Here is a 26,578-nt window from a genome sequence, read left to right as displayed (position 1 = left end):
ATTTCTCCAGCGAACTCTACAGACTACAAAAATTAATAACACAGGAATAAAAAATAGGTTTGCAGTGGTTGTAAAGATTTTTTTCTGTTCATTCCACTAGTAATTGATCACTGTATTTGTATCTATTCAGCTTACATGTTACTGAAATTATGTGTCTGATATTTTCATATTTTAACAGTGCTGAGGTTACATAACAAGACAAAGTTGAAAACATAATTATGTTGACCATCCCATTTTATGGAAATGGGCCTGACTGAATAACCTTGACATTCTCTCATGTCACCTAAGAGATTTTTTTTGTTATTCAGATAACATTTTAGTTTATGTCAGATATGAAGCGTCAAAACACATGCATTGCCAACTATAATAGGTCTACTGTCAGCACTCCATGCTCACTGATTAACCAGTTGACAAGGGGTTCAAAATTTATTCCAAAGTTGAAAAGGTCAAAGGTCAGGGTCAAAGAAGCCACTAAAGGAATATTTGTTAGAATATACCTGTTTTATTTACAGGACACTACAATATATAATGCAGCATTTTCTTGATGGCAGCCAAACGGTTCTTGATAGTGTGATAGGTCCTGTAGGTCTGACAGTAGGAGCTGTTACTGTGGCAGCCACTGCTTATTACCTAGCAACCAGACCCAAGCCAATTTTGCCACCAGTGGACCTAAGAAACCAGTCTGTATTGCTTGAGGTAAGTGGTACTGGTAACTAATCAGTTGTGGTTTAATACAGATCATATAACATAGCAACATGACCCTGGCCATACATATCACCTGTAGACCTAAGAAACCAGTCTGTATTGCTTGAGGTAAGTCGTATTGGTATCTAATCAATTGTGGTGTAATACAGATCATACAACATAGCAACCCAACCATGGCCATACCTACCACCTGTAGACCTAGGAAACCAGTCAGTATTGATTCAGGCATGTCTAATCAGTAACTGATTAGTTGTAATGTGCTACAGTTCTATGTTAATCCCTTATGTTTTTTTAATCCCCCTGCCATATCTATGGAGGGGGCAGTAAGTGTTAGACATGTCCCTCTGTCCTAGTTCATCATATGCAGTCATGTCCAAATTTTAGTACTGCACACATACTTTTGGAGGACTTCATGGATTGAAAATAAATTTGGTATGAAGCCTGTACTAAGAAAACCTAGGTCCAGTCCGATTTTCTCTATTTTCCAGCAAACTTTTACAAAGTTATGATCCCAGCTTGACATTAAACTTTTCCCATCAGTTATCATCGGCAACCAGTACCCATGCCATACTTCCTAACTATTACAAACACAGTATAAAACTTTTAAGGTTTTTATGGACTAAAAACAAATTTGGTATGAACTTTTATATTGAAAAGACCTAGTTCAAGATTGCTTTTCTTTACTTTGTGGTAACATTTTACAGATTTTAGGCCCCTGCTTGATTTTAATTTTGTCCCTCAAATGTATCATATTTGGGTAGGCATCTTTGTAATATGGTTATAATTAGTTATCTATATTTTTGTTATCTGTATTATTTCTCATGGTTTGTTTTCATTGTGGTTTAGATTGAATGCTGGTAATGTATGTACGTTGTCTAGTTTGACTGCCCATCATTTCAGAAAATATCGGCTTATGAAACTCGTATAATTGAATCATACTTTGGTTCTAAAATATATTTCCAGATAATGCAGATTTGTTGCAGACTTCATAGTTTATGGTATGACAGTTGACAAATGTCTTTATCTAAGTCATTTGACTTATTGATTGTGGATCTGTACAGAATCTAGTCCACACAGATAAAGTGATGTGAATAAATGAACCTGACAAGTTTGTTTTTGAATGAAAACAGTATCACAGTGTGCATAATAATTAACTCTGACACATGACATTGGCAAGTCATGTGCAAGTGATACAATCTCAAATTAAAAATATTTGCATGGTTTGTTTACAGTAATATCTGCTGTTTGTGAACCTCATGTTATAATTGTTGACCTGTAGAATGTTATTTATTTATGAAAACACAGTTTTCTGTAAAAGTTTAGATAAGTAGTTTATCTGCACTGAGTATATACTGTATTGAAAATGTTGCTATAATCTGGCAAACAATTACTAAATTATAACGACTTGAAACTGTATATTCTGTAGTGAAGATTATATATGCACAGGACAGCTTAATAAAGAAACAAGTTCATGTACATGGTTTAGCAATAACTCAGAATTTTATTTATTTGAAGAAAAAAATTGGAGTAAGTTTGATATTGTAAATGAAAATAGATAGTGACTAAAGTTGAATTGGAGGCAGGTCTGTGAAAGAAAATTCATTAGTGCAGCTGTTTTGATTTTTCAGTTATATCAGTGGTGTTTCTCAGGACTAACTTGACTAACTTAAACAAAAATTCTTGTCTCATCCTTTATAGGCATTAAGTGGTACAGAGATCATCACTTCATTACCGTCAAGTGTCAAACAATTTGATTGGTTGTCAGTTCATTGAGATTACTGTTAAGTGTCAGGCATTCTGATTGGTTATCAGTTCATTGGGATTACTGTTAAGTGGCAGGCAGTCTGATTGGTTATCAGTTAATTGGGATTACTGTGATAAGTGTCATCTGACCGCTTTCAACAGTTAAACATTATAGGCAAGTTCATGATATGGCATTGTTGTAAAGTAGTAGTACTGAATTAAACAAAATCATACAAATTGTTGTTTCTGTAGATGTTGATCAAGAAGCTTTTTTAAGGATTGGCATGAGTCAGCTGATTTTATATAAGGTGGTATGGAATTCCATAATTTGGCCCCAGGAAAAGCAAATCTCTTCTTATAAAACTCTGAATTTGGTTTAGGTAAATATAGCTTGTTGTTTGAGATGGATCTTTGTTCATACATATGTACATTTTTAAAAACAAATTTAAAGTTACATTTAAAATAATCAGGAGCCAGTGGATGTAAGGATTTACAGACTAGTAAACATTTTTAGGATCTGTGTTATCTGCTGAAATGGAAGCCTATTTAGGGTTTTTAAAATATTTGTTGATGGTGTATCTAAATCAGCATCAAGAATAACTCTAGCAGCTCTTTTTTGAAATGTTAGTAATATCTTTCCTGATTTTCTGTACCACAATTACCCCAAATAGAACAACAATAATCTTAGTGTGACATGATATATGCATTGTAGAATATTATAATATTGTGGAAATTTTAGAAATTGGAACTATTAATTGCTACACTTACAATCAAAGTAGTCACTGAAAGAGAGAGAGACAGACAGACAGAGAAGAAAACAACTGATGACAATTATTGGAAAGAACTATGAAAATACTGTATATTAAAATGCAGCATATTTCTAATGTTTGTATTGTACAGGCCATGTTGAGAAAATAAATGCATCAGTTCCCAATTTGTTAGTCAAAATTATCAACAGATTTGCTCTTTGAAGATAAACTTCAGGTCTTTGAAGTCATACATGGATGACCCTGTCCCTTTAAATGTATCCCCTTATCTCCTAAAATATCTGCCATGGTGTACTTGATATTTGTTGCTCTCATTTTTACCATCATAATTCATAATCAAAACAAAGGATGCAAATAATGGATAACTTATTTGTTGATATTCTTCTGTCTCACTGATTACTCCTATTCACCTGATTATTGCCTAATTGATTTATCTGAATCCTTTCAATGTATAAATGGATTAGTCATGATTTGGTTAGAACATGCTTTGAAAAAAATAGAATGAGTCATAGGGGCTTTTTGGAAAGCTGTTCATAATACTGGTACTTTCAGGTTTAACACAGTAGAATCAGGGGATTTATATTTTCTACACTTTTCCTGATATAGAAAATGAAAAGCAAAATGATAGTCTTTTCCTGTTTCTGATCATAATTTTCTGTCCTGTCCTAAATAACATTAGTCATGTTTACCTGGCAATCAATAGTGCTTAGTTGGCTTGTTCTAGAATGACCTAGCCAGGCATCAGTCAAAGGAGGTAAAGCAGTTGGTAATTTTGAACAGTTTAACTCCTCATCAAGTTTGAAGTAAATTTTAGAAATATTTTTGGTGTAAATTTTTAATGGAGAAGTAGATGTGTAATCAATACTTTATGTTCCACAAATAAGCATGAAAATTTACATTTAAATTTTTCTCCTTGTTTGACTTTGAATATATTTTATTAGGGCAACAACATTGTCCCTTGATACATTTTCCAGTCTTAAGGTCATAATAATGTTTAGGCTTTAAAGTTATTATCTGAAAACATCTGGTTACTATGTTAAAACATCAAGTAAATGTTATTCTGATTTTATATTGATAATCTTCAAATTAAGAAATAAATATTTCAAAAAAAGAGATATCTATTGCTTACAGAAGAGGATGGTATAACACATTGCAACGTTTCAAGCTGATGTTTATCTTTTTATCTAGATACCTTGTTTCAACTTATTTAAATTCTAACATGAATAATAAAAAAAATTCAGCATGTTTTTTCTTTGCAATTTTTTGAACTAATGCTACAGCTCGACAATTGACAGTGGACTCCATGAATGACATTACAATGTGACCATATACTGAATGTTATTTGTGGTGACTTGCGCATACAAAAGAGGTACATGTACTGTTTGTGCAAGATAAATACATTCTTTTTTCCATGCATTGTAAAAGGAAAACAAAATCAATTTGTATTAAAATTATATATTAACAGGATGGGTCCCGTGGCAGCTGGTTCAACAGAGATGGAAAACTCTATGAGCTTATGTTTGAAGATGCCAGAACCTTGCATGAAGGCTTTAAGAGAGGACTGAAAGTCTCGAGTAAGTACTTGGTACTACATGTAAGTCTTGCCTTTCGCTCCAGCAAACATTTTTGCACTCATCAGTATGATCCACTTGTTGAAACCAAACTGACTTTATGGGTACCATGTAGATTGAAGGTGTGTTACATACCTTGGCACCTTGTTTAAACTTTCAGACTTTGTTAAAACTCACTTGTTCACGTGCCAATTAAGATTTTGCATAGCCCAGTGGCACATTATTTGAAGATTTTGAATAGCCCAATGGCACATTAATTGACAATTTTTACTAGTCCAGGCAAAAGTACAAGATACACTCAATCATGAGTTCATTTTATTTATTACGTCCATAAAATTTAAGCACAGTTTGCAGTCATTTTGGAGAAATAAACCTCCAATTTCCAAATGTTTCCAGCACAAAAGGTTCAGTAGACACATCTATTAATTTTCATATGTCTGTTTACCTGCAGTAGTTAGAAATAAAGAATGATATATATTTATGTAGGCCTTGAAAAGAAAATGGCATTTCAACTGAGAAATTGATCATTAATTTTTCCAAAGAGACTTTATGGTCATTCAAAATTAAATCTTTATTTTTTAAATCGGTTTTTACATCAGTATCAAATAGCATTTAGTATATCTTCAAAATTTGTGATAAAATGTGTGCTTGTGACATGAAGACAAAAGTAAAAATAATAACAAAAAACACATGAGACCTTAATCAGTCACCCTTTTTACAAAAGCTCATCTCATACCAAAGACTTTTAAAAATGGTACTTACAGCTGCCTCGCTTGGTGCTCAGTATTAAGAGCTTTGTGTTAGGACTGGTCTCAGGATAATGTGACTGAGTGGGACATCATGCTACATGTATGCGGCATGATTCCCCAGTGCTAGACATCACTCTAAAACTGCCACACTGCATACATCATAGTGATATGACTGAAAAATTGTTCAAGCTACATTAAAAATCCATATAACATATGCACAAAAGCTCATCAGTCAAAGTATTGGAACACATATTTCAGAAAATCATGACAAATAAAACAAATTACACGTTTAATTTCATTTATCAGTCAGGTCCAACTGCAGTTTGCAATAGCTCAGATCATGGTTGATGTTGTTTGCATTAGCTCAGATCTGCCATTGTGTAATATGCCACAGATCATGGTTGATGTTGTTTGCAGTTGGACCTGACTTCAAAGCAAGTATATATGGTAAGTCTACCCAGGTACAAGAAGGTGGGGCTCAAGCATGGCTGTTATACAATGCAGAAGTATGATGTACAATTAACAATGAGCTTTCATGGTAAAAAGTAAGTATGCTGTTGCACATTTAACAATGTAAGCACTGTAACTAAAATAGTTAACAATTTCTTAAAAGCAAGACATCTCATGAATATTTAAAAAACCCAAATGATGTTGAGAAAACTGTTTGGTTTATTAATCGGTTACAAACACTAACAGTGAAGGATATTTTATCATATTAATCTGACAGTCATTCCAGGCAAACACCTCATTCATTATTATCTCTCCAGATTACACAGTTTTTATGAAATCAAATTAAAAACAGCATCAAAATCAGTAACATCAGTATATGTCACAATAAAATGTCGTGACTGATTCTGTTATGTACACACCACCTGTGTGATTGCATCTGGGGATAGAAGTCTGGCACACAAACAGAACTATCTAACTTTTACCTAATATTGATGTTTATTCAACCCAGAGAAGCCAGGAATTATCTTATTTGATCCTATTCACATTCCTGCTGTGAATACACATTGAAACTAGTGGTACATATTATATATCTCATCTGTTCATCTGTTCATTTTTTTCTTCTTTTCATTTAGTCATCATAACAATTGTGCCTTTTTACTGGTTGTACTGAAATTTGATAGGCTACACTTGACCTACAAAAATACATATTTGTTAGGAATTATGATGTAAATATTGTTTGTCCTGAATTAAGCCTCAATGAAGTAAGAATGGCAGGGTCATCATTGTTTGATGGATACATTACTCATGTGCCAAAGTAATGAAGAACTTAGTAAACACAACATCGTTGACTGAGACCAAGATAAATATGTTTAATTCTATTGATAATGATCCTAATATTAAACCCACACTCATGGAGAAAATATTAGTTCTGAATAAGTTGTTTACAGAATTTAAAAAATGATTCTGGTCAGGCAGACTTGATTGTGGACAGCTACAAACTTAAATTTTACATAACTCATAGCATATAATAAATAACAAAACTAACCAACAATACAAATTAAATACACATAACAAACAATAATTTTTTTATTTATTTACCAAATGGAAATGACATAATAAAACTGCTACAAAGCTTAGTTATGTTTATGTCACTTTTTACAGTTAAGTTTACAATAATGTAAAAACACACATGCACACACAAAATTGTGCTTATTGTTTTATCATCACATCACCTTTGGGCAGTGCTGTTATATTTAAAATTTCAGTGTTACTTACTGAGTCTAGAACATCACTGTCTGTCATAGTTCTTGTTCTTTTAAAATAAGATGAGAAAACCAAAATAAATGTGGATTTGTATTGTTTGCTTGTTTACAGACAATGGGCCCTGTTTGGGAAGCAGAACAGGACCCAGCAAGGAGTATGAATGGCTTTCATACAAAGAGGTTTGTAAATACAAAAACTGAGTTACTGGTAAAAAAACACCAACTATAGTCTAGAAAATACTATCAGAATTAATCTCACTTTTTGAATAAAAGTAATTTTGTCCTTTCTTATTAAAAGTAGACTTATTAGGATCTTAACTAATGATGTGGCAGGAATTTATTAGGATCGTAGCTGATGATATGGCAGGAGAATATTAGGACCTTAGCTAATGATATGTCATTGGCTTATTAGGGTCTTAGCTAATGATATGGCAGGAGCTTATTAGGGCCATGCTAACAATATGGCAGGAGCTTATTAGGACCTTAGCTAATGATATGACAGGAGCTTATTAGGATGTTAGTTAATGATATGGCAGGAGCTTATTAGGGTCTTAGCTAATGATATGGCAGGAGCTTTTTAGGACCTTAGCTAATGATATGGCAGGAGCTTGTTAGGGTCCAGCTAATGATATGGCAGGAGCTTATTAGAACCTTAGCTAATGATATGGCAGGAGCTTATTAGGACCTTCACTAATGATACGGAATGAGCTTATTAGGGTCTTAGTTACTGATATGGCAGGAGCTTATTAGGGTCATAGCTATTGATATGGCAGGAGCTTATTAGGGTCTTAGTTACTGATATGGCAGGAGCTTATTAGGGTCATAGCTATTGATATGGCAGGAGCTTAATAGGGCCTATCTAATGATATGACAGGATCTTATTAGGGTCTTCGCTAATTATATGGCAGGAGCTCGTTAGGATCTTAGCTAATGATATGGCAGGAGCTTATTAGGATCTTCAGTAATGATATGGCAGGAGCTTATTAGGGTCTTAGCTAATGATATGGCAGGAGCTTGCTAAGACCTTAGCTAATGATATGGCAGGAGCTCATTAGGGCCTAGTTAATGATGTGGTAAGAGCTCAGTTGTAATCATGCTTGTTAATTATTTGTCCATACACCTGCTCATTTGTCTGCAGAGCCCTTAAAAATATTTGCTGAATGAAATGATACCCGAGGAAAGTGTCGCCTTCAATGTCCCCTGCTCAGAAAAATCCCACAAATTCCATGAAATGGCACACCAGACAGCTGCCCATATCACCTGCTCTATATTAGGACCCTGTCTTCCTGTCCACACTAACTTCAGCAGCATAAATGTTCAAGATATAGTGGAATTATTATCAAGTTTGGTGTTCAGATTTAATATCCCCTGTCATGAAGGTCAGGGGACGTATAAATGGTCTTGGTCAATCTCTCTGCCCATAGACTATCAGTTTTTAATGCACATAATGCCAAATGTGCCAAGGTCAGAGATTTTGGCATCTGTTCACCTTAACAGATATGTTATATCTTTTTTCCAAGTTGATCTGCTTATTAACTCTGTGATGGATAATTTCAGTTATGGCATTTGGGTATAGATTAATATATTAAGTAAGTTTCATCATAACTAATTTCACCATTTATTTACAGGATAAGTAAGTGTTATGTTAATTAACTTCGCACTTCTTATGTTAATAGACTACATTTGAACGTCAAATAAAAATGTATATGTTGTAATAATCAACGTATTATAAATAAAAATGTAAATGTTATCATGATCAATATGTTTTAAATGCAGTATAGAACTTTTTTAGGTGAATGCATGTCATATCTCAAGAATGATTATGAGTAAAGAAGCAAATATATGTATTTTTGAAATGGTATATTTTTCTTCTTAATCATACTTTTATTTTGACCTTTAAAGCTGGCTCTCCTGAACAAACCTGTTAAGAGAGACCACCTGTCTTGAGAGACCACTTTTTGTTGACAGAATTTGTTGTCTCTCATGACAGGTCTTGTTGTATCCTCTGTGTACAGCTGGTCTTTCTGTTTTTGGTCCAGAGATAAATTTGTGATGATTTTACAAAGGTTTGTTACTAACAGATGAAGATGTCTATATCATAACACAATGAGGCTCCAGTGACTTTTTTTATACAAGAGTTACATCCCTCTTTTTAACTTGGCATATGAATGGACTGTTGTGTATATCTCGTGTGTGCAACTTATTTCTCATTTTAACTTAATGGATAGAGATCTTCATATTGCTTTTTATGATAGTTAAATCTCTTTTTTGATATGTAAACTGGTGAAAGAAATACAAAAGTAGATGTAGATATATATTCTACAAGTGCTAGATACTGGAGAGTGGTCTGCAACTGCTCTTCCTGAAGACTTCTGATAGACTACATTGAGAGAAAAGATAGGGTGGGATTAGTAGAGTGTACCAACGTGCAGTGTACATGTCAACGTGTAGTGTACATGCCAGCATGCAATGCACGTGCTATCATGGTCGACTCATTCTTTTACTCACTCCACCAATACATGCTACATGAGACAATCTCCTCAAATGTATTAAACATATAATGGCAAGACAACAAATACAACAGATATACCATTTATAATCAATATAACACTGGCTACATCCTCTCCCTGTTAGGGAAAAAAATGTCTCCAGACATTTAATATATCTTGGATTGAAATTCTAAAAAGATATGAACATTGTACAAGAACAACTTTCTATCACTATATACCTTTGTTATCTACCATAGTGATACTACCATGACGGATCTAGTTGATCAGCCCCAGTGGTATTCAAACCCATCCGATTCTTCTTGGTTGGGATAAATGTTTTGGCCATTTTTGTCTTCTTTGTATTTAATTTTCAAAGTGCTTTAAGTACATTTTAACTTACTGTCTTGTACTGTGAATGTGTTTATTTTGTCCAGGTATACAACAGAGCTCAGGCAGTTGGATCAGGTTTAATCCTGGAAGGACAAAAGCCCCAAAGTGACACTTTCATCGGCATTTATAGTGCCAACAGAGCAGAGGTAAGCAGATGTAACTGATAATTGACATAAAAGAAATTATAGAAATAATTACCTCTGGTTTGTAAATTGATTTAGTGCTAAATTTCCACATGTTGCAAAGTTAGGAAGCTGCCATTTTATTAGATGGTGACAAAATTATGGCATAGTATCAGGTAAGGGTGTGAGATTCTCTTCAAGCTCTATAGAGACAAACAGGATCATTTAACCTCTGAATTATTTCTGTTCAGTGAAAGAGAAAATGTTTTCATTGTTAGATCTTAAATTTAAAGATTAAAAAAATGTAAGAACAATGTCTCTTTTATCTTTTAGCAATTACAAATCAACTTAATTACCGAATGCATCAGCACTTGCTTCAAAATCAAACATATTGTAACGGCCGAGCTTGGTCCTGATAATACTATCTTGGAGTATCGCACCAGGGATGAGTATGCTTCTTATCAGCTGACTAAGGAGGGGGAGAATGGAGTAAACTCGAACTCTTGATTTCTTTTCAACCATAACACAAGATGATTCATTTATTAAGAAACAGCGAATAAAGTCAGTTCATAACCATGACAGTCATGTTGTTTTTGTACTAAGCCAAAATACTATCGTTGTTTGGAGGTACGGTATGGTATATGATAATTTCAGGCAAGGTCAGGGTACACATTAGCACTATACTATTAGTTCATTATATTATTTCTTCTGATGAGTGAAAATTATATTAGAGTTGCCATATGTGGATTTAGTTGCAATAAAGTTTACTACAGAAGAGAGACTATGACTTGATTGTAATTGTGACATGTAAAAATCTGCAAGGAAAACACTTGCTTGACTGTACACTTCAACTATAGCGTAATACTTATTTGAAGTGAATTGGTATAGATGGAAGTAAATTGGCTGTCAAGTTGGTGAGGAAAACACTCACAATGACTTAGACAACTAATACATTATAAAATAGACACATAACTTATGTTTTATAGATTGCTAGAATAATCAAGTATTGTTGAATTGAATTTAGAATGTCAAGTCGGTGAGGAAAACACTCATAATGATTTAGACATTTTATTTCCCTAAGAACTTTGTTGGATTTATAATTTAAGAAAAGGAACTATATATTTGTAATGTAGAGAAATTTATCTGTATGTTTTTAGCTTCATAAAACTAATTAAATAAAGAAAATAAATAAATAAAAGTATTGGTCTGTGAGGACAACACTCACTTGACCATAAAACTGAATTTCAAATAACAAATGATATAACAATATCTAGTTTGCATGTAAAAATAAATTTGAAATGACTAGAATGCATATAATTTGGAAGAGAGAAAGGAATTAAAAATAATAAAAAAATAACTTAAATAAAAATTGATTTGTACTTAAACAAACTTTATAAGAATATTTACTGTCCAAAATGTTGCCTAAAGTTTCGTAACTCTCTAATAAACTAAACAAAACAAAATAAAAAATTTAAAAAAAATAAAACTCACAATAACTGTGATGTACCTAGTTTGATGGCTGCTAGCTGACTGAACTCTCTCAAGCAGCCCACAAAGACTTATATACTCCTGATAAAACCCACAACCAACAAAACCCACAATACCCACAATGCCCAAAAAACCCACAACACCCACAATTTTTGATGGAATATTCAAACCAGCATGCGCTAGTATTGCACGTGTATATTTAGTTAATTTTCACAGTGATTATTTATGGAAATTACCAGCTCGATATTTTACACATTGCTATATTGCGATTGAATTGCCATAAGTAAAAAAAGAAGGAGAAAAAAAATCAGTTTTGTATTTCGCGGCACATATCGTGTTAGTCTGTCGCTCATAGCAATGGTTCGGAAACCATGTTATGCACTCTTACAATATTACCGAGGTAGACCGCATGACAGGGTAGTCAACATGTATATGTACCAAAGAAATAAAGAAGAGGAAAAACAAACTTAAATGCAATGACGTATACAAATGAAACATCAGGGACTATAAACACATTGAGAATGTACTGTACAGTCTTAAGCGGTTAACTAGAAATAGTCATTAATCGAATTATCAAGGATGCCAGCCGCTGGCATGATACTCCCTATTTTCACTATCACAAAAACATGTAGAGTATACCAGCTAACTATTAATCGACAAGTAAACAAACAAAGGATCCTAGAAAATAGTAATGTCAACTCATTTGAGCAATTCACAGCTAATGCACTGATTTATAATTTTTTTAAAAATCTAGACCGAATTGGATGGCTTGTATGAATAGTGTTTACTGTATACATGCATGCATACCTCACTCCCTAAATGCAGGTTATTACAATATTTTGGCATGGAGGGATTTCAATCCCTTCATGATTTTAGGATAATGCCCATTCTCTTGTACCAAATGTTGTTTGTGTGACTTACTAATAGTATCAAACCTATTGGTCTTACTAAAATTAGCAATAAAGTATAGATCCACTAGCCTTTTAAGTCAGAGTTCATGGTCAAGGGAGGCAATTCAAATTCAGGTAAATAATTAACTACGATAGTCCTAAGTGGTTAGAATATCAGGACTGGTCGGCCTTGAGTCAGGATAGTGAGACTGGATGGGACATGATGCTACATGTCTGCAGCATGATGCCTCAGTGCTAGACATCACTCTAAACTGCCACACTGCAGACATCATAATGATATGACTAAAATTGTTAAAACTATGTTCAAATTTTTAAAAAAGTTATTGCAAGTTTGTCCTAACTTTTACTATACATTCATCTCAATTCTTATTTTTTAATGGTGTCACTCGTACATACAATATGGCTTCCACAGTGGCCTGGGTTCCCATAGGTCCTGGAATCCAGGAAAAGTTTTGAAATTTAGAAAATAAATTTCAAAGGCCTTGAAAAGTCATGGAATTTCTCAAAACCTTGCAGAGTTTTGGAAAAGTCATGGAATTTCTGACAGTGGAGTTAAAAATTGATAATTTGTAATTTCGTGGAGTGCCAAGCAGCAATTAAAAAAACTTGTTTCAAACACAATTAAACAAACTTAGTCCTGGGATATTTTGACATTGTCTTAGACAGACTTAGTCAATGGGTATATTTTGACATTGTCTTAGACAGATTTAGTCCATGGGTATATTTTGACATTGTTTTTGACAAGTTCAGTGATTTTCTATCCATGGTATCAGGTTCAATGTCACAGTGGCCATTTGTAAGAATTTTGTCCTGAGCATTCATGGATCGATATCTTGTGAACATGTTAACTCAGATATGTAAGATTCCTGGAAATTCATTTTGACCAGAAGAGCATCAGTCCCTCCAAGGTTGCCTTTGTTTGGTGGGTTCCAATTCATTGATTATTTAGTTGCTACAAACAAACAAGTCAGTTAGTTTCTTTGGTTTGTACAGTAATAATTATCGAGGCTAACTTCCCAGACCTCTCTTGATCTTTTTCAATGAACACGGATGCAATGAAATTACTTCCAAAAATTTGTACTACTTAGTTTTACATTGTATGTTGGTCACTGTCTTTATCAGTAAAAGCTACCACAATGACATTCCTGTTGATTTCAGTGGACCATCACAGAACAAGCATGTAGTATGTTTTCCATGGTAACAGTGGCCCTGTATGACACACTTGGACCAGATGCTTGCTCATACATCATAAATCAGAGTAAGTAGAACCACAATTTACAATTAATATTTTAAGCCTTTCTGGACTCAAAGAGTTCAATGTTAACAACACATAAGATATGCGCAGTGGTAAATTCCAAGAGATGCATGACTTCTGAGACAGATTTGGCAGGTGCTTCCCTCGCATGATGTATGCTGAGACCGTGAAACAGGAGCTGAGTAAGGATCATTTTTAAAAAAAAATTATCTGAAATAAATGGTGGTGTTCACTTATGTAGGCACCTGCAGTTATGACATATACAGATTTATGAAAGTTAGAGTGGGTATAAAATTAAAGACACTTTTGAACACATACAGGTAGTAGAAAATGTTGTACTGAATTAATGTATGAGCCCTCAGTGTGTTGAAATTATACATTCTATTAAAAAAATCAACAGATTTATTGATATATTAACCAGAATATATATGGATAAACAAACATTATTTGATTTGATAGTCAGGAAGAAGAGGTTTCTTGGTTTATTGTTTTGGTTTTACATCTTCTATTCCTAGCAGCTCATTTACCTCCACTAGTGAAATAGGAATGCACAAAACATAGGACGCATGACATCCATGTACAGATCAGCACAGTTTGCAGTCTTAGTCTTTTCCTCTCTCAAGGCCTAAGGGTCATGTAAAACCTATGATTTGTACCCAGTTCTTGCTAAGGGCTATTCCATTTAAACATACCACTACCCCACAGACAGCAAAATAAAAAAACCTCCATGCATGGTCATCAATAAACAATAATCACTTCTGTGCCATGTCATATCAAAAGATGCATGGCCATGGGTGTCCAAAATTCACTGCTTTGACTGGTGGTGGTAGAAAAAAATCACATCTATGGGTGGTCACCCATTTTTGAATTTGCCTCCCCCCCCCCCCCCGGGTATGTTTAAATGGAATAGCATAGCCCTAACAAAACAGGTACAAAATCAGACAGATTGTAAAAGTAACCAGTCATATGTAAGAAATCGTATTAGTTATCTTTCTCTTATCATCACAACTGTCAAAAATAATTGGAAGAGAAGTTGCCATTTTGTAAATTCTTCGTCTGTTTTAGTGGGGTGTTTAACTTACTGTCTCTATTCTACTTCTTATTTTGTTTCAGAGTTGGTCAGTTTGAATTATCCAACAGACACATACCTTGGAAATATCTCATACAGTTTGTCTTGTTTCTTGTCCATGTGGAAAAGCTGCATAAAGCTGTAACTTTTCTGCCAGTATCAGCAGCAATATCATTGTGCTCAATCATTTTTTGTTAAGATTTGGTGAAAGTCTAAGGCTCAACATCCACATCATGGGCTTCTGTATATGTACAAGTGTTTATTCTCCTTTCAGCTGAGATGCAGCTGGTTGTGGTGGATAAACCAGAGAAGGCCCAGCTACTTTTAGACAATATCAGTATGATTCCCAGCCTAAAAATATTAGTCCTGCTGGAGCCTGCTAGCTCAAAAAACCAAGAGACTGCCGAGAAACATGACATCAAGCTTGTGCAGTTTGCAAATCTCATGGTAATGATTTACATATGGGTCATTCTTATGATACCAGGGTTTCTCACCACATTATGGTGGTGTAACAACTATTCCTTACATGCCAGACAGGTGCTTACTACCATTCCTTGAAGAATTCCTTGCAACCATGCCTTAAACTTAAAAATAACAGATATCAGAATCGTAACATTTAAAATTATATGAAATGGACCCATGATCTCTTAAGCAGTTCCCAGATATTTAAAAGTTTGACCTGATTCCCAGAACCAAATTATCATTAAAATTGTAATAGAAAATGAACACTGATGAATGTGTTTTTATTTAGTTCCTACTGACCTTTTTCTCTTGGTTCTTGAACTTTTTTATGGAGGGTTATTGTGATATATTACTTAAGATTTGTGAAAATGTATGCATATCCTTTGTATTCCTCTCTTTTTTGTCAAATAACTATTGTAAACTGAGCTTATATCACGGAAGTATGAAGCACAGCTCTTGTATTAATATCAGTCTTTCTAATATTAATTTAATTTTATTTTCAATGATTCAATGATTTCCTTAGAGAACATTATCATTTGAGAAATACTGTATTAAATTTAGAGATGAAACATGACAAGGATAATAAAATATCAGTATGGTACGCAGAAGATGGCATCATTTAGTAAAGGATTTTTATGTAAACTTTCCTGTCATCTGCTGTAAGGTTTCTATGTTGCCTTTGTTTAAGTCATGATTTTATTAGTGCATTGCTGTACTTCTAATAAATATTCACCCCATATACATTTTTTTCTTCTTTTTTATGTGTGGAAAATAAAACTCATAGGTTGAAAAAAGTTATTCCCATCTGTGCTTTTTCATAGGATTAGACTTCTTTGTTAAAAAATATGAATGAAATTGTCACACATCTCAAAATGGAAGAAAGGCATGAGCAGTTCAAGGCTGTTTAACATTTTTGTTAGCAGAGTTGTTTTACAATGGATTTATAGTTATCAGAACATTTTTTTTTTTAAAAACTACACCTCCAGTTCTTAAGCTAAATTCTGTTTCAGTTTTGTTATTCAAATAGATGTCCTCTCTTTTATAAAATTATAATGCTTGCAAAGTTTTATTTAGAAAAATACAGTGTTTCTAAGTGGTGAGGTATGTTTTTTTTTGAGCCCATGTTATTGGGAAGTGAGACACAGCAGTCACTTTACTTTGATCTGCCAACCCTCATGATTTTGGCGTGAATTTCATGACTCTCAATAGTGATTATGGATTCACGCCACATGCAAATAATCACGAATTCCCAACTTCTCAATCGGCTTAAATCATGTATAAAATAAATTTTATCCCATTAAGTGCTTGTCAAAATAGCTGCAGTGGTCACTGATACCTATAATGGTCCTGTATTGCTAGTTGCAATGTTAGTAGAACTATATCCAGTTGTTACAGTTTGCCTGTAGCAAGCATTGTAAATTATATAATCTGTATTTAGAATAGAAGTTTTACAAATACTTGGGAAGAAAACCGGGGCCTAACTGATTTTTTTTTTTTAAATAGCACATGTGCATACTTGTACAACTGTATTTTATTTTAAAACAAACACCAAAAATGAAGACAGCTTTTTTGAGTGTAGGAGTTTTTGAGATATTGAAAGGTTAGTGCCAACACCACTAATTGTTAATCGTTCAACGTTTCATCTTATGGATTTCATAGAAAAAGATGTATTCTACAAAAAGTGAAATATAGATTGGAGTACACCAAAAATTGGCCTTACATTCAACCATCAAACATCGATGTACATTATGCTTTTCGTACTGTAGTATGCCACAAATTTTAGAATTTGGAATGTGCACAGAGGCTCATATCATCGCTTACAATTTACCTGTCATACATGTACTATACATACATGTATTATTGTATAGTAAATTAATGACAGATAAATTGTAAGCAACAATACAAGCCCCTGTGGGCATGTGGCAGAATGATTTGAAAAAGCACACAGCTTGCAAAAAGCACATAGATACTGGAAAAATGAAAAGCACCCAGCAGATTTCAGCTCTGAAGTACTTTAAACCACCGACTCAAATCCTGAATGCTACCAAAGCTGAAGCTTGTTGAACATAACCTACCTTTCTTAGTTGGAGATCAGTAACAGTGAAAGATTATTTCCTATTGTAAGGAAAAATAAGACAAATTTTAGTGCCTCCTTAGGTACTGAAAATTTGCAACAATTTTAGTCACCAAGATGAAACAGCAGGCAAGAAGCCTGTTCTGTTTTGAGAACAAATTTACCATGGCCTGATTGAAGAAGTTCAAGACTGCCACAGCAACATATCATGACAAATAGAACGAATTTTGTATGTATCAGTAAATTTGGCTGCAAATTAATTTGTACATGTAATCAGTGTAAATAATATGTTTTAGTTTTATTTTGGGATTTTCATATAATGCAGTACTGACTATCGAAGTGGATTGAGTTAGTGTCATGGTATAATTTTTCACTAATTGTGTTCAAAATTCACTAATTTGTATCCCTGTTTTCACTAATTGCAAGTCTCGAAGGTTGGTAGCTCTGCTTTACTAGATGCATTGCCAGTGGTGTCAACAGTTTGTTAAGGTTTTGGTTCAAGTTTTCCTTTGCATGTACTTCATAAACACCATGATAAATTCAAATCATACTTGAGCTGAATCATTATAAAACAGTCACGATTCATTCTTTGACATGTTTGCTCACCATTTGACCTTGGGTTCATGATTACAATCATAGAAAAGTTGTGTTCTGTTTTTTAAAGGATATTTCATTTGCATATATTGCTTAACTTCGTGAGGCCTTTTTTATATTTGGGATGAATCATTTTGAAGCTAAGATAGTTTATTCTGCAACATACTCTCTCTAGGCTTTAAGTGACATTTTTGTAGAAAATTTGTTTTGAGGTTTTGGTTGATGTTTTTATACTTGTTACAGTGTTTCCCTTTACGCACATTTGTGTGTCAGGGACGCACACTGGAGAGAAATGACGCACACATTTTGTTACTGTGCATTTTTTTGACGCAAAGGATTTTCATAATATGATCGTGATTTATTTAATACTGAATGCATTGGACGATGGATGGCATCGTATATACTTCCCGTATAGGCATTGACTGGTTCCCCGCTTTGTTTGCTCCCTGCCTTGCGCTCCTCTATTCGTATAGCAAAGTGCAACACAGGGAACATATAAAACAATGAACCAGACTAGCATAGGCAATGTTATGACGGAGTAGCTTCCCCTAATCTTGCGAGCTTCTTGCGATTTCCATCGAGCTCAGCAAGCTGTTCTAGATATTTAACATCAAGCCTCGTTGCACTAGAAAGTGATCACCAGATTAAAACGTCATGCACTAAAAACATTAGTGAAGAAAGTGAAAATAGCAGAACACAAAAGAGTAACTGTGGATCTAACTTTAATGAAAAATGGAGAAAATTATTCCCTTGACTAGAATATTCATTACGATTACCGGTGTGACTTCTGATCGCATGATTGCAAAGACTGCAAAAGTGAATAATCCTTTCGTGACAGGATTTTAGATTTTTTAAAATTCGGCCCTCGTTCGCCATAAGATATCTGGAGAACACATTATAACCTAAGACATTATTTAAAAACATAGAAATCAGTAAACTTGCAGAGACAAATGCGTTATTTGGATTACAAAGTCAGCGGGTCATTGCAGATTTTGTTGGTTTTTAACTTTTACTGCAATAAAACAAAAAATTTTAAAGTTCAAGTGTAACTTATTAGAAAGAAGATGAATCAGTATCCTCCTTTATATTTGGATAAATGTGTTCTAGGACGAAGTACAATGAAACCTATGATAGTACACATTTGATGAAAGGCAGTAAATTAACTCCCATTTGGTTAAAAAGATTTATTTGGCTTTTTGTATTGGCTTATATGTAATTTGTTGGGCTATAATATTGTTGAGGAGACTGTTAAAAGTACAACTTTAAACGAAAAATGAACTAAAAATATTATTCTTTGAATGGACAATGCATTTGTTTGTTAATTGTGCATGTTGGTGTATTTTGTATGTTTAGAGAAAGAGAGAGAGAGAGAAAGAGAGTATGTTGTGCAAGTTGCAATATCCTATTTCAAGCTGAAAAAGTACGAGTCATATGAAAATTTGTCAGTACATTTTTGACCCTCACATTTTTTATTTGACCCCCAGTTTTGACACCTAGGGTTTTTTTGTACCCTCAATTTTACACCCCTGGGGGATACACTGTTGTTATGTCCTTCCATTCATTTGTCATTCCATCTGGCACTTGTTCATGCATCTAGTCCTACAGTTTTTAATGAATTGCCATGAAACTTGGTACAGTATATATTATAGTCATCAATTCAATGTGAATATCAATCAAACCACTTTTCTCCCATTTTTGTTTTAGTTATTGTTTTTTTTAAAAATTACTTTGTTGCTTAATTCTAGTTGCACAGTTTGTCTTGGAGACTTTTTTATGGATTGTTGTGAAACTCTGTACATATTATGGTCATCATCCAATGATGCACATATTGACAAATCTTTGCTTTTGATTTTTGTATGAGTTATTGCCCTTGTTTACTTCCTGTATGACATAATGTCTGACAGAATTTTGTGACTGCAATCCTTGCAGTTTTAGTGGATTGCTGTGAAACATAGTGTATATTGGTGCTATCATCAGGAGACATGCTTATTGACAAATTGTTGTACTCAGTATTTTCAGAAGAGTTATGCATGTTTTAGCATGTTTTATTGCCAAAGATTTATCACCATCATAGGGTATGGGGTGGGATGATCGCCAATCCTCCAGCTTCATATGCTAAAGCCATTGATGGATTTCTGGATGAATCAGGATGAAGTTATGTCAATTCATTCTGTGACATGTTCACTCACCCCTTTTGAGCTTGGGTCAAGGTCATTAAGTTTAAGTTAAAGTGTTCTTATTTACTTACATTTGCTAAGCCCCTTGTTGGATTTTTTTCATACTTTGGATCAATCATTATGAAGCTAAAGGGTCAGTCTGCAGGTATTATGAACTTCTGAAAGAGTGACAGGTGTAAGGTGAAGTTATTTGCATTTGCATCATGCACATTAGATAGAATGTTGGCAATCCTTGAAGTTACTTTTATGTACTGTGGCTGTAATTTCTTTGGATTTTGTACTTGTGGAATTGTACATGATCTATGCACACAGTTAACCAAAATGACTGCTCCCATGTTCTCAAAAAATCAAAAGTAGACAATCTTTAGCAGTTATTAAAATAGGGGAAATGAATTTTGCCAGACTAGACAATGCTTCTGAAAAAGCAATGAATGAATTATAAAATATTTAAAATGTAAAAAATGTTATCACCCTTTTTTGCAATTTATCTCTAAAGTCCAGGAAGTGAAAATGGCCAAGTGGAGCTAGCATTTTTTGGTAGGTTCACATCTGAAGAAAGGCCAAGTTGTATTCTCTTTAACCCCAATTACTCCGATCAATCACACACCAAAATAAAGGGAATTAAAAATTCATTAACCAATGCCAAAGATATACAATGTCTTTTTTAAATAGCCAGTAAAACCATTGAGGAAAACCTGAGAAGTTATTTTTCTTTTTGAATCTAATCCTATGCAAACTAAGAAACTCTAGAGCACCACCTAAAAAGGTTCACACCCTCACTCACACCTTTTGACATCAGGGTCAAAGTCACATTTTTTTACAGCAATGCTTTGAGCATGGACATGACATGCAGGTTCAAGCCCTGTCTTCTGATGTAAAGAAATTTGCAGAGGACCATTGTAACTGCAGGTTACACTAGATTTTCAAATAAATTATTGTATAGCAGGTACTGTTTATGCACATAAAATTCAGCAATTTTGGTTTTAGAAAAAGAGGATTTATTTTGTTGGATTAAATTGGTCATGGATAATGACAGGTTATAATATTTAGGTTGGTGTATTTTAATGGAATTTATTTATGTGTTTGCACTCTGAGACCACTAAATAGCTAATATTTTGTACACCACTTAACGCCACTCCAGTGGCCTAGTGGTTTGAGCATCCACCTTGGATGTGGGAGATTGTGGGTTCCAACCCATGCTGAGTCATGCCAAAGACTTATAAAAATTGTACTAACAGCTGCCTCACTAGGCACTCAGCATTAAGAGGTTAGTGTTAGGACTGGTCAGCCTTGTGTCAGGATAAAGTGACTGGGTGGGATATTGTGCTACATGTCTGCAGCATGATGCCCCAGTGCTAGACATCACAATAAACTGCCATATTACAGACATCATAGCGATATGACTGACAAATTGTTAAAGCCACATTATAAATCCAAATCACATACACACATACACCACTTAACATTCCAGCTATACGGTAATTCAGTTGAACTTACATAAATATCGGGAGAATGTGACTGTATTATGACATGTAGTAAAGTTCATAAATTTTACTTTTTGTTGTAAATTTTTCTCCTCCTAGGAAGAAGGGAAAAAGAATTTCAGAGATCCAGTTGTAAGTAAAGCCTATTTCAACATCTACTTTTCAACTTTTAATACTTGTTTGATGGTTTGCATGTGACTGTCACCCATTTGTCTTTATTATTAGTTCATCAGGCAATTTTCTTTATTATCAATTGTTCTAGCAGCCAGTGGAAAGAAATGATGCCAATGTTGATAAAGTTGATAAAATTATTGCATCATCAAATTTCTTGCATGTTATAAGTATTGTATTTCTCCAGTTTGATGTAATTTCATATTTTTTTAACGTTTTTAAAATATTGTTAATTTGTATCAATGTTCATGCTTGGTATTATTTTACTTATTCCATAATTGTTTTGTAATTGACATTACTGCATGTTGTAGCCCCCAAAACCTGAAGATCTGGCCGTGATATGCTATACAAGTGGAACCACAGGTAATGATACAATCGCTGTCATCATATTTACGTATATATAATATACAACCAACAGTGAACAGACAAAACACAGATATGCTGTTGCTTTTAATGTACTTGCAAACTAGATCTTGAGTTCTTCTTTATGTATGTCTATGATCACATTTACATTAGGAATATTAGCCCTACTCCCTCCTGAATCCAGCCCTCCCAAAAAGAAAAAGAAAAAAATATTTCCGGTCCATATTATATAAAGGGTGATAACTCTTGCACATTACATCATCTTGACCACCACCAGGTGGCACTAGTTTTAAGCTTTCACTGTGAACTAACAATATATTATTCACATTGCCTCGCAAAATCCATTTTAAATTTATGCTAATTTCATCACTCCATTGTGCATCTTATTATTTTGGATCTGTTGAGGAATATTTACAGCTGGTATACATTATTTGTACTTTTGACCATAATTTTGAGAGAAAACTTTAGCAAAATTTGTTTATGAGAACTCAGTTCAAGGTTCACAGCAACATTGTAAATTGCACATGTCATAGTTCATGGTTTGTGCACAATATATGTTTATTTGTCATCCCTTGTGTAATGGGGGTTTCTGACATTTGTTAATGCAGTCAAATGTTAATGCAGTATGTGGAAAATACTAATGTCATATATTAACACAATAGATGGAAAATACTAATGTCATATATTAACACAATAGATGGAAAATACTAATGTCAAATATTAACACAATAGATGGAAAATCTAATGTCATACATTAACACAATAGATGGAAAATACTAATGTTCTGAACATTCTGTCAAATCTTTAGCCAGTCTGGTGACAGATGACATTGACCCCCTTGCCCAATGAAGATGTGATGTACTTTACCTATGGCTATAGCTATATCATTACATCTTGGAAAATGGAGCCAACTGTAACTTCTCCTCCATCTATGTCATTTCTGGAGTTACATGTGCATCACCTGGTACAGTTTGGGCCAATTGTTCCTAATCATTCTATCTTGATCTGTTTCAGTTGAGCAGTTTGACACTGCTTCAGTGGCCTAGTGGTTAGATTGTCCACCTTGGATGCCAGAGGACATGTGTTCAAACCCCAGCCGAGTCATACCAAATACTTTTAAAAATGTTACTAACACCTACCTAACATCACTACAAACTACCACACTACAGACATCATAGCGATATGACTGAATTTTTTTTAAAGCTATGTTGCAAATCCAAAACACACACATGCAGAAGTTTTGCACTTTTGGGGAATATTCTCTCTATTCTATGCAACCCAAATGGCATATGTCCCCCCACTTGTCCGATCATGGCCTTTAGGGCTGTAGGTCCACTCCCATGGGGTTTATACATGACTTGAATGAGCCATGTCATCTAGCTGCACCTCACTTTGCCACATTAGTTACCAACCTTATCGTCCAGCTGTCCAGTTCTAGATCCATATTGTTTATTGACTATATGGCTTCTGTAATATATTGTCATATACCTCATCAAGTAGAGCCAAGTGGAACACTAATATTGTCTGGGATCTTAGTAATAGATCTGTCTGTCTGCCTAACATTACCAAAACTCCAGTAAAACAGCTGACTATACTGCCATCTGTATGCTCAACATCCATGCTGAATATGATTTCAACACTGACTCAGAGGTTACATACTATGGCTATGGCAAGCAATTTACACACGACTTACTCTCTTAAATGGTACCATGACAGTCTTAGAGACCATGGTCATGCCTCATCTAAGCCTCTGGGAATGTATTATCTGGACATTGATCTGGATCAGGACAACTTGCACACTGAGTATAGGGATAGGCCTGAGGATGTTTCATACTCTGATCCCACTATGGAGAGGACTAAGTATAGATTTAAGGCTGCCATAGAGGAAACATATCAGTGTTGCTGAAATCAGAATGTCTGCCATTTCTCTCTTTTATGCTGGCCTACAGGGTCTAGGCATCAGTCAGTCCTGGGGATGAAGTGAGCCCTTTCTTACATCTTCTCCCACAGTCTGGGAAAATCAAGGGAATTGCTGAGTGGTCATCTGCCAAAATCAGTGACCCAGGGAATTTGAAAGTATTTTCTTCCAAAAGTCAACTGCAAACATCCTTTGCATCTCACTGGTATAAGACCCATTCCAACACCTTCTGCAAATCTTCCTGGGCTAAATAAGAATGATGCTGCAGTCAGCCTGACTTCGTCTGTTTACTATAAGGTGGATAAAGGCATTTTTCACACCACTTCAGAGATCATTTGCAATACAGTACCCAGTTTTTTGTTTTTGGATTTAGTGTCTCTGGCGATGCTCGCAGTGAAATCTGGCAATGTGCATGCCTGGGAGTTGATGGTTAGGATAGCAAAGGTTATAACCAGTGCAGCCCACCTTTCAATGGTGAATGCTTTGACTACTGCCAGCCTTGACCTTGTGTAATGGGATGCATGCTTACACTCAACCTTGCTCAAGCCACACCATGTCCTGTCCCTGCAGACCACTGCATTTCACCTTTGCTTTTCAGTTGCAAGAAAGAGGATGTGCTGAGGCAGACAGCCCAAGAACTGCTCCTTCACCTCACTATCAATTCATCATTGCCTTATAGATCAGCTCTGACTCATCCTCAAAAATGTGATGATTGGAGACAAAGGGATATGGGATCATTCACAGCGCACTTCCAAAACCAGCCTAGATCTCAACTTTATGTACACAGACAATCTGCTAATCAGTCTCGGAGGCTGTCATATTGAGGAGGTAGGATACATGGTGTCTCTACCCTCAAGCCTCCACCTCTCACTCTTGACCCATGTCCCAGACTGCGCACAGGTATCCTTTCAGCAGGCACCTGACTCTTGCTGTTCAATACACATGGTATTGTTTGTCTTCTGCAAAGCAAGTGGGTGATTAAAATTGTCTTAGAGGGGTTTTGGATCTCATTTTACCATCCCCCTCTTCTATTTTCCTCTCCATTCTAGAGAGAAGTAACATAAGGACAGTAAATGATGCACTCTTACAGCAGGAGATCAAAATACTCATCAAAAAGTGAAGATTGTATGGAATCAACAGGGTTTTACTCCAGGCTTTTCCTGGTCAGGAAGGCTATTGGCAAGCTCAGGTTGATCATCAACCCGAGTCGACTAAATCAGTTCAGTACACCCACTGAAACTGGAAATGGTGAAGTCAAGATCAGTCTGCCTCTCCATCCATCTGAACAAATTTTCCATCAATCCCAATCAGACAGATGCATATTTTCATGGTTGAATCCATCCATCCTCACAGAAATGTTTTTGGTTCGCATACTGAGGGAATTGTTTTCAGTTTCATGCTCTCCCTTTAAGCTTGAACATAAGTCCTTGACCTTGTTCCATATAATTTCATCTATTTCCATGGCAGCAAACTTCAGTGACATTCTCCAGAAACATGTTAATTTTCAATTTTAGTAAAGAGTAAGAACTATCTTGTATTCCTATTAAATCAGCTTGCTTTTCTGACCAGTTGGGAAATGTCCAGTTGTCCATCCCAGCAGTTTGTCCATCTGGGTATGGAATTTCTCATCCACCTCAACCTTATATATCTTCCTTCCAGTGGTAATACACATGGTATACTCTGTCATCTCACCAGAACAGAGTCACATCATGAAAATCACTGCTAATGAGATCACAGTAATCTCTGCAAGCCTTCGACTGTAATGTTTCTTCAGAGACATCATTGGTGTCGTCTGCTGGCACATACAGTCAACCATCTCAAGGTTTGCCTATGAGATTTAACTCTACAGCATCACACTCTGGTAAGCCCAGTCTCACTCACACAGGCAACTGCTAGACCCAGCTGACATCAGCACAGCCTCAAGACAAGCTGCTGTCACTGGATTTACTGGAGATTTTATCTGGTAAGAAGAGTTAATTTATTTGTTCTTCCCAGATGTAGACCACATTGTCTCCAGTTGTGCTTATTGCAAATTAGGGCTATCCATCATGTGGAGAATCATCATATAAGGAATCCAATCTTTTTCCCTCGAGGGCATCTCAAGGTATAAGTAGGCCGCTCTACTTCCCCTTTGCCTATTATTAATTCTCCTAACATTAATGTGATTGTGGAATGTATTTAAAGGAGAAAGTGAATTGTTCAGTAAAGGATGCTTCTCCTAGAATACTTACCTGATCATGTTAATTAAATACTCTCCCATCCTCCCCACAATGTGAGCATCTCTTTCATGGTGTTCCACTCAGCTTAAAACTAGTGTCACCCTGCTGTGGCAAGGGGATGAAAAATGTATTTTCATCTTTTGGG

The 26,578-nt window shown here is 34.9% G+C and overlaps 1 protein-coding gene across 5 annotated transcripts in view; it reads left to right on the top strand.

Moving 5' to 3' along the window:
- LOC149805888 (long-chain-fatty-acid--CoA ligase 1-like) overlaps nt 1–26,578 on the top strand; it is a 109,016-nt gene that overhangs the window by 16,951 nt on the left and 65,487 nt on the right. For all 5 annotated transcript variants that reach the window (XM_089950637.1, XM_089950639.1, XM_089950641.1 and 2 more), the window contains 8 exons: nt 513–696; nt 4,681–4,789; nt 7,360–7,427; nt 10,171–10,272; nt 13,806–13,905; nt 15,246–15,418; nt 21,862–21,894; nt 22,245–22,296. In XM_089950637.1, coding sequence (XP_089806763.1) covers nt 513–696; nt 4,681–4,789; nt 7,360–7,427; nt 10,171–10,272; nt 13,806–13,905; nt 15,246–15,418; nt 21,862–21,894; nt 22,245–22,296 — 821 coding nt within the window. The remainder of the gene's footprint in view (nt 1–512; nt 697–4,680; nt 4,790–7,359; nt 7,428–10,170; nt 10,273–13,805; nt 13,906–15,245; nt 15,419–21,861; nt 21,895–22,244; nt 22,297–26,578) is intronic.

The sequence above is a fragment of the Sinohyriopsis cumingii genome, chromosome 2 (genome assembly GCF_028554795.1).
Source record: "Sinohyriopsis cumingii isolate HCF-2022 chromosome 2, ASM2855479v2, whole genome shotgun sequence".
Classification (NCBI taxonomy): Eukaryota; Metazoa; Mollusca; class Bivalvia; order Unionida; family Unionidae; genus Sinohyriopsis; species Sinohyriopsis cumingii.
The sequence above is the reverse complement of the archived record's forward strand: the minus strand, read 5'-3'. Positions and strand labels throughout refer to the sequence as shown.